The 9,186-nt window shown below is 41.4% G+C and overlaps 1 protein-coding gene across 1 annotated transcript; it reads left to right on the plus strand.

The window, feature by feature from the left end:
• Nucleotides 1-434: 434 nt before the first annotated feature.
• LOC136964239 (bone morphogenetic protein 4-like) lies at nucleotides 435-3,038 on the plus strand. Its single transcript, XM_067258261.1, has 5 exons — nucleotides 435-559; nucleotides 1,764-1,921; nucleotides 2,032-2,118; nucleotides 2,226-2,362; nucleotides 2,895-3,038. The coding sequence occupies exons 1-5, from the start codon at nucleotides 435-437 to the stop codon at nucleotides 3,036-3,038; spliced, it is 651 nt and encodes a 216-aa protein (XP_067114362.1).
• The last annotated feature ends 6,148 nt before the right edge of the window (nucleotides 3,039-9,186 follow it).

Here is a 9,186-nt window from a genome sequence, read left to right on the forward strand (position 1 = left end):
CAGTACAGGTGCAATGCCTTTAACATGTCACATTCTGTTGAAACTAGGATGTTGTAAAAAATAACTAAAAATCACTTCCTTTTACTCAATGGAAATGCAGTCAATGTTTTTGTCTTGGTAATTGGGATCTCTCTCTCTCCATATCACACTTGCAGGATAACAATGTTAAATATTCCAAGGCCAAGTTGGTGAATGCAGAGATAAAATGAAGCTTCCCAGGCTGCCACAAACAATAGATGCTCTCTTTCTGTGTAGAGTAGCCCCACTTAAAATCCTGACTGATTTCAAAAACATCCCTGTCAGTCTCGTCAAGACTCCTCTTCCTCTGCCACCAAGCCTGCGGGACCAATATCAGTTTTTCCTTTAGAATCCCATCTAGTTCGGACAGTTGCATTTGGGATATTTCTTTCTACCTGGCTTATTAGGTATCAAAAATGTCACTGGCTTTGTTTGTGATGTTGGTTCCCCTTGGTTTCTCACTTGGGAGAACATTTGTTCTGCAGCCCTCTGAGAAGGACTTTCCTTCCATCTCCGAAACTCATGCTGCTACGACTAACAAGTAAGTTTTACAAATTTTTTATTTTACAAACTTACTTGTTAGTTTTACAAACTAACAAGTACGTTTTTTTAATTGTTTGCAATATTTGTGCAATTTAGATCAAATTTGGCTAGTCGCTACACATTTACAATCAACAGGAAGCAACTAATATCCATTTGAATGAAAATCCAAAGTTAGGCTCTCCAACTCTCTGACCCTGTTTTTTGTTGTTGTGTTTTTTAAGTAGGGTGCTTGGAAAATGTAATGTCAAGTGTTTCAAAACTGAAGATGTTGTAAATAAAAGTAAGGGCCACTCATATGTATATTGTCTGTGGGTGTGTATCGGATAGAAAATAATCTGGACGCCATCAAAGCTGCTTGATTGATTTCGCAAGCCAGTCAAAGAGAGCCGAATTTATTAGCTTGGTTGAAATTCCCTTACTGGAAGGTCATTCTATTTACCTCTATTTAGCATACAGTTACCCTTTGTAGATGAAGGTAGTCAACTGAATAGGCTCAAAGTCACAGGCCAGACACACAGAAAGGTTTGTGAAGTCATTTTTATTGGGGAACATTCCCATGCCAAATTTTAGGTAGGTGGAAAAATCCTATGGCCTGGAGTTTTATCAGCCGTGTCAGCTTGTGTAACAGGCTGTTCTCCTCAGGCATTAGCAACATAATCAATCTCTCCCTGTCAAGCACTCAAAAGATTGCACTGTGGAATACAAAAAGGTCCTTTTGGTCTGCAAAACAACTTTGAGACAAATCCTACACATGGGACAGATACATTAGGATATTGTATTGAAACAAACATTATCACATCAATTTGGAATATTGATGTGATGAGGGGTGCTGGGTTGTTAGCAGTTTGTTTCAGCATGGTGATTTAAAAATACCCATTCAGAAAAACAAAATGGTTGTTCTGATTTGAAATCCATTTTGAAAGCCTGATTTGAAACCATACGCTTGAATGGAACACAAATAGCTTTTAGCATTGACTCCATAACTAACTGTAAACATTTGAGAGAAAAGACAGCATTCTTTAAACTACTATGAACTGTTGTAGGCACTCTCCTCAAACCTCAACAATGTCAGGTGAGTCAATTACTAGATTAATATGATCACGTGATTCATGTGAGCTTCTTAGAATGTTTCCCGAGCTAAAGCACTCATGTCTGACAATAGAAAATGTATGTGAAGTTGATGATGATACTTTGCTCTCCAGGTGGCACGGACAGTCACTACAAAGCATAAAGAAGACCATCCTTGGTGGTCTAAACCTGCAGATGGAGCCCCAACTGCCTTCTGGTGGACTGACTGGCATCCGAGAGCAGTGGAAGGCTGTTTTCAGCACCATCTCCCATACCCCCCAGGAAAGAGCAGGTGGGTCAGAACAGAACCAGGGATGTAATTCAAACCATCCTGCATTCAATGCTTAGTTGTACACAATGTGTTATTTAGGAGTGCTGAATGTTTGTTTATTTTCCCCTCAGTGCCTGGGGTCGACTCTCAGGGCCCCACGGCTGTCAACATCACAGAACAGAAGTGCTGTCAGAAAGCTTCCCAGATTTTCCTGAAAGGTGAGCAGTAGGGACCATCAAACAGAAACAACAATAGTGTGTGTGTGTGTGTGTTGGTAAAGTGTGCATTGTTACTCAACTCTGTCTATGTCAAAACAATCTAATAGATCTTGGCTGGGAAAACTGGGTCATTTATCCAGAGAGCTTCACTTTCATCCAGTGTGTCCCCTGCAACCTCCAACTGAACCTGAGCAACACCCATTCCCCAGCACACTCTCTGAACACTCGTAACACCCCCTTGCCGGTAATGCTTGCACACCCCATACAACACAGAGTATAAAATAACAGAAATACCATATCTACAAAGTACATCATGTATGTGAAACTGTACATTTCTAAAATGGTTATCTGTGATCTTATCGATAGCTTTACGACGTGTATACAATCATTGAAAAATGTATATTTTTTCCAGTCTGTGTATAATGAGCCTCGTTCTCACCAGATTGTATTTGTGTGAGACACGATAAAATCACAGTTTCCACAGGCTTTTACAACTACACATTTGTAATAAACGATGAGAAAAGAGAGTGCTCTAGACTCACTCTCAGACTTTTTCTGCCCAAATAGATAACAGTGCTTTGTCTATCCAGCTGTGGAAATAGAATGTTTTAATCTTTCAAGACACGGGTCATGTGCAAGGTCGCCTGTGAGAAACACCAGTTAAACTTGTGAGACATTATAGACTACTGCTACCTACAGTACAGCTGTTAATTTAACTTTGTTAAATTCCTAATATTTCTCTCAACCTCTCTTGATCTGTTGTCTTATTGATGCAGATGTCATGCTGCCAGCCGACCTCACAGGAACTGTTGCCTTTCCTGTACATGGATGAACAGCGATCCCTGGTCATATCCTCTGTTCAGATGACCAGTTTGTGTGGCTGCGGCCCAGGAAACCAGCCTTTCCCCAGTAAGGACTGAGCCCCAAGCACCCACCTGCTAGAAAGCTTTTTGGTCAAAAATGTATGCCCTTAAAGTAAGACTGCTGCTGGTATCATTAAGCCTGATTGGCATGGGGCCTCATCCTTCCAAAATACCTTGTGACTGAAAACACATAAATTATTTATTACAATCCCAACAAATATAATTTAGAGAAAAACTTTTAAACATTGAAAATCTGTAGAGACATTTCCTAAAACAGTGTAAGAGCCAAATTCAAGTTTCTTTCTACTTCCTGGAATGTGATTGCAGAAACTGTGGGAGCTATTAATAAAGTTTGACAGTTAATAGATGAATGTTAGTCTTGGCTTAATCTGATATGCATTCTGAACTATTTTAAATAGCAATGTTTCCTTTTGCATGACTGGCAACTGGCAGTGGATTAAAGACAAGCTTCTGAGTGTTCTCCCCAAAAATTTGAACCCTGGCTTAACATTCAGAGGCCAGAGCTCTCTCAACTCTCTCTGAGCGGTGTTACCAACACTGAAGCTTTTAATACATTTAGAAGGAAAGGGTTGATTGTAGTACACCTTAAGTACATCTCCTTTTTCCAGTATTTTTAAACATGGGATATTCAATATAACAACCACCAAATAATCTATTTTCTCCAAATAAGATTCCTCACATTTTTATTTTTTATCTATGCTTTGCCAACTCTGCTGTAGTTTTCCTTCAACATCCACTGCCAATGCCCTGGTTGGCTAAGCTCCATATTTCATGTTTTGGCTAGTGTTAAAGGCAAAGGTGAAACAATAATTATTTTCCCTCAAACAAAGCCCCATTTTTGTAAAGATATTTTGTTCTGTTCATAAATTCAGATCGGCCAACCAGTAGCATAGCCATAATTGTATTTTTAGAGGGTCAACAATTCCTTAATTTTGTATTGAAAGCAATCAGAAATCAGGGGGGAGGGGGGGGGGCAGGCCCCATATGCTACTGGGATCAACGTGTAATAATTAAAATGTGTTGAAGTGGCAGTTCCGGGGGGCTTGTTGGACAGGTGCGTGTAGGGACCCATGTTGTAGCCTCTATAAGGGGGGCTTGGTGGGCAAGGCCTCTCTGTATGGCTCCACTCCTGTGTGTGTGCGAGAACGTGTATCTGCAAGAAACCTTCTTTATCTCCCATTCCATTATCCTGAGTTAGCATCCTGGCTAGGGGTGCTACAGTATCTATCAACTGCATGATTATCTGTTTAATTTCTTTGAATAAAACCCTTTAAAAATGTTTTTGCTTCTGACTGTTTTTAATGGAAACAGTATGTAAATTGAAAACGTAATATCTGATGAGTAAAGAATGATCTAACTGCACCTTAGACTTTATAAAATAGATGAAGTATACAGTTTATGACTCTAACAGCTGTTTAGTTGATCTATTCAGTTCATATTTATGACATGTGTTTAGGATCTAGAGTGTGGCAGAGGCCAGAAAGAGGGTGGGGGGAAACGGTTGGAGAAATGTTGGCACTCTGTTACGGAAATACACCCCAGAGATAAGCATCAATGTTGCGCACTTCTAAAAAGCGGCTCCAGCATTTCAGTAGCAGTGCATTCATTTTTCTTCTTAAAATTGACTCTTTTTTCCCTGGTTCTTTGGATTTGTGTATGTGTGTAACTTGGAATGTGGAGTTATGTAGCCATTTAAGATAATTCCCAAGGATTGAACCAAGTTACATCAACTGCTGGGAACAGCACCGACAAGAAAGACAGCATCTACACTTTCTGCATCAACTTTTGAGTTTTCACAGGTCAAAATGGCGAGCTCCTTCTCTTTTTGGCTTTCCTGTGGTTATCTGTTTCCTCTGTTCTTGATAATGGGAACTCTCGGTGTTGGTACTGAGTGTGGGGTGACGACTTCTGTCAAAACTCTGGAAGAGATGGACAGAGATCTGGCCAATCCATCCAAATGTGTGCTGGACTGCACTACGGGGACCTACATGAGAAAGCTGCAGGTCCGGGACACTCGGACGATGCGCTTTAAAGACTCATCAGCAGGTGAGAAAATGTCAATGATACCATTATCTCTCCATCTCTTGACAAACATTTTGAACTCCTTTGTCATTATTCTATTTAATTTTAGATCTTATTTTATATTTTAGATCTTACATTGTATAGTATTGTTTTAGAATTGTTTAGACTGTTTCTACTTTTTATATTTAAGCGTGGCGAATATTTATAAATGGCGAATAAAGCTAATTCTGAGCCTGATATTGATTACAGTACAGTATTAGTAAAGAGGTAGAGTAAGCAGGCCACTGCTTCATTAAACTATAGTATTAAGGGTATGCTCTTTAAATTGTGAAATGTATAATTTATCACAATAATCATTGTGAAATATTTTACAAAGTGAATAAAAATCAGAGGCACAGAGTTCACCTGTACAAGGATGTGTAAAAATATGGTCCTTTTCCTCAGGTGACCAAGGAGAATACTGCTGGTCAACACAGATTAAGTGTGAGGCTGGAGAACATTTGGAGCGTGCTTACATCCTGCTGCCTGTTGATAAATCTCAGCTGGAGGAGTCCATGGGACTGAAGATGACTCTACCCCCCATTACAGATGCACTGTGGCCTCACCGCCAACAAACACTACTCCCCAACAACTGTGGCCTTCAATTCGACATCACGTCCCATTTTACCACAGGACCGAGGGAGCCAAAGCTTTGTGTCAAGGTCAATTTCCAGGAGAGCATTGTGGGAAATGGAGTCCTCAGATGTCCCCCTTTCATGGTGACAATGTGGCAGAAAAAGCAGAATCACTCACCGACAAATCAAGAAAGAGAGTGAATGGACATGAGATCATTTGACTACCATCCAAAATACTGGTTGGTAACACGCTTGGTGTGCCATTGCCTCTCAAGTTACTTCAATAGAAGTCCACAGAGTTATTAAGTCAGCATTTATGAAAAGTCGCATCTGAACCTTACAGCATTGCTAGACACATGCCTATAATAGAAATCTAGTCAGCAGCATTTTGCTTTTCAAGTGTTAAAAAAAATTCTTGGCACTCTTGCACAAAGCAGGGGTGTCGTTAGACCCTTTTTACTGGGGCACATGCCCCAGTATAAATCTGCTGTGCCCCAGTAAAATCTCAAGTTTGAGTTTGCAGTCCAGTCCAGGTGTCGGACTCGGCACACAAGTCAGAATTGAGGTCGGCTAAGAAAACATTACTAAACTAAAGAAAGTTTCTAAATGATAGCCCTACAGATCATCTTATTTTGACAAAAATATAAAAAGAAAAAAGAAAAGAAAAAAAAAACAGTATTTGCGCTCAAATGAAGCGAAAAAGAGTTGCGCACTTGCATTAACTATTGATGTCCCTGAAAGCTGTTATCAAACTTGCGTCTCTGAACTGTATAAAATGGGTTAAGCAAGACTAGTTTCTATAGCCTAGTAGTGCATTGTGCGCAGCAAGCTTGAAAGAAGAAAAGGGATATGAATAGGGGCATGTGCCCCAGTAGAGTTTTATGTCTAACAACTCCCCTGGTATAAAGGCTGTGAACGAAGACCGTGAGGTTCTGAGACCTGAAGTATAACTAAAGTGGACTGTCAAACGGACAGCGTAGCTTGGACTGAATGTGGGGATGACTTCCACCAGTCATTGGTGCCAGAGGTCATGCTTTGTTGTATTTCATTTATTGCTAAATTACAATTTAATCTTTAAGCTGTGTGGATGTAAACTATTGCTGTCTTCCAATTCTTTTTTTGTGAAGACATTTGAAAACTACTGGAATGGCACACTTGTGCATAGAATGGTTGCTTTTTTTTAAGAACACAATAAAGTGTGTGAACCAAAATGCTGCTTATTTAGAGTTAATACCATACAGTTTGTTCGACTTCAGTCTGACCAAATGCCAATAACATTAAAACAATTTTTCATGGTTTAAGAATTGCGTCTCTTTTACATGTCTGTCCCATGGTTTGGGTTGAACCCATGTCTGCAAATATCACAATACAGATTTGTACAGATGATTACAATGAAGCAATAGCACACTCTGCTGGTTGTCTTTGATGTATTAGTCTATTTCATTGAATGTGTGTATTTACACGGTCTAAGCTCAAGGTGGTGTTGTTAGCACATAAGCAATAACTCAAACTAGAAAACAATTCCATTTATTTCCCTGAAAACCTTTGATTGTCGGAATTAAATAGTTTAAATGTTGGTATTTTTTACTAGTGGAGACATAACCGCTTGGTATGACTGAGGGTGATAAACACAAACGATGAGGAAGAGTGCCGGAGCTTAAGCACTTCCAGGTGCCCCGTTGCTGGCAGAGAACAGGAACAGTGTGTACCTGGAGAGGGTGTAAACCAGGAGGAACATGCCGTGAAGCCAACTGGAAAGAATTGATGAGATAGCAAAGGTTTGGCCTTCCGAAACAGCCTCACAACACAAGAGGGAAGATAGACAGTGGATCCCCTAGGGAGTCAGTTGGCTGAGCGGTGAGGGAGTCGGGCTAGTAATCCGAAGGTTGCCAGTTCGATTCCCGGTCATGCCAACTGACGTTGTGTCCTTGGGCAAGGCACTTCACCCTACTTGCCTCGGGGGAATGTCCCTGTACTTACTGTAAGTCGCTCTGGATAAGAGCGTCTGCTAAATGACTAAATGAAATGAAAATCTACACTGTGTTTATGACATTGATCAGAAGGGCTGGAATTAAGAACACAACTCTTGAGAGCTAACAGGGGAAATGTATCTTATTTCCCCCGGAAGACGTTTCTCCTCACACTTCATGCCTTGCCTGTTTTGCCCATGGACTTGCTTGGTTGTGATTTAGGTTCAGCCACATGATGAAATCTCTTTTACCTGCATTTAGCAAAGAGGAAGAGGTTCTGCCCCCTTTTTTCCAGCACTTAGGATAAATAGTCCCTGGCACTGGCCAGTTATCCATCAGAGCTGATCAGGCCAGATTATGCAGAAGGGAAGGCCCAGCCAGCCAGTCAGCACGCCAGCAAGCAAGCCAGCCTGCCAGCCAGCTAGCTAGCTTACCAGCTCACCAGTTCACCAGCCAGCCAGCCAGCAAGTCAGTTTCTAACTGCTCCAGTGGAGGTGGGATTTCAGTCTCCTCTTGGCAGCCTGCCAACGGCTGCACCGTGGGGAGAGTGTCCAGTGTCTGACCTTTCTCCCTCAGCTGAGTAACAGGCTCCGAGGCGTATTAATGGCTGCACGTGTCCGTGCCCATGCTCCCAACACAGCTCTGGCAGACAAATCTGATTCTGCCTCTGACTAGCTTTGACTCCGTACCAGCCAGTAGCCAGGCTCAGAGGGAGAGGCATGTTTTTGATTGGTGCCATAAGCCCCTGTGTTTTGGTCTGTTGCATAAACATTTTCAGGCTTGATATTTCTGTCCAGGCAAAATGTTGCTGTGTGCACGCATGATACACAGACCTGTGGACATTATGTGTGGCTGGATAAGAAGTTTACTGGTTTCAGTGAATCCCTCGATTGTATAATGAGAATTCAGTGGATCAAATTGGCACCAACTGGTCCTCAAAAATTTGTAAGATTATCTTTCCTTATATACTTTAAAACCCTGCGGATTCACTGTCTGCCTTCAGAAATGTACTAACTTTGCCTTGCATTCCGGAGTTGTCACACTGATTAGTGATAAAGCTCCTACATGAGACACTAAGACAAAACTACCATTGTAGCACATGGCCAGCTTCCCCTTGAAAACAAACCGAGTGGCCCAGGTCTGAATAAGCTTCTGCTGAGATCCCCTCACACCCCCATCCCATCAGAGGTTCCCTGACCCCTTCCCCCACACCCATCCTCAATAGAGAGAGACTGCTGGAAATGTAGCATGAACCTATAGGGAGCCAATGATACAGCGAAACCTGGCCTCCATAGAGCTTTGGAAAAGGGAGGGGCAATTAGTACTCTCTACAGGCAAGAAGTGCAAATGTGTACCCCCTTCCTACCGCTCTTACTCTCCTACACCCATTCGGTCTCACTACAGTGTCATCTAAACATAATATTTGCATAGCCAATCACAGGGAAGTAAATATGGTTCGATAACAGTACATGGTTAAATTACTGTTTTGGATCAAATATACTGTTTCGAAGCTCAGTGCACTAAATTACGTTTCGTATCAATGTCAATGCAGTTTCCATAGTTATATGTACAACTTGT

This window comes from Osmerus mordax, chromosome 20, assembly GCF_038355195.1.
Source record: "Osmerus mordax isolate fOsmMor3 chromosome 20, fOsmMor3.pri, whole genome shotgun sequence".
NCBI lineage: Eukaryota > Metazoa > Chordata > Actinopteri > Osmeriformes > Osmeridae > Osmerus > Osmerus mordax.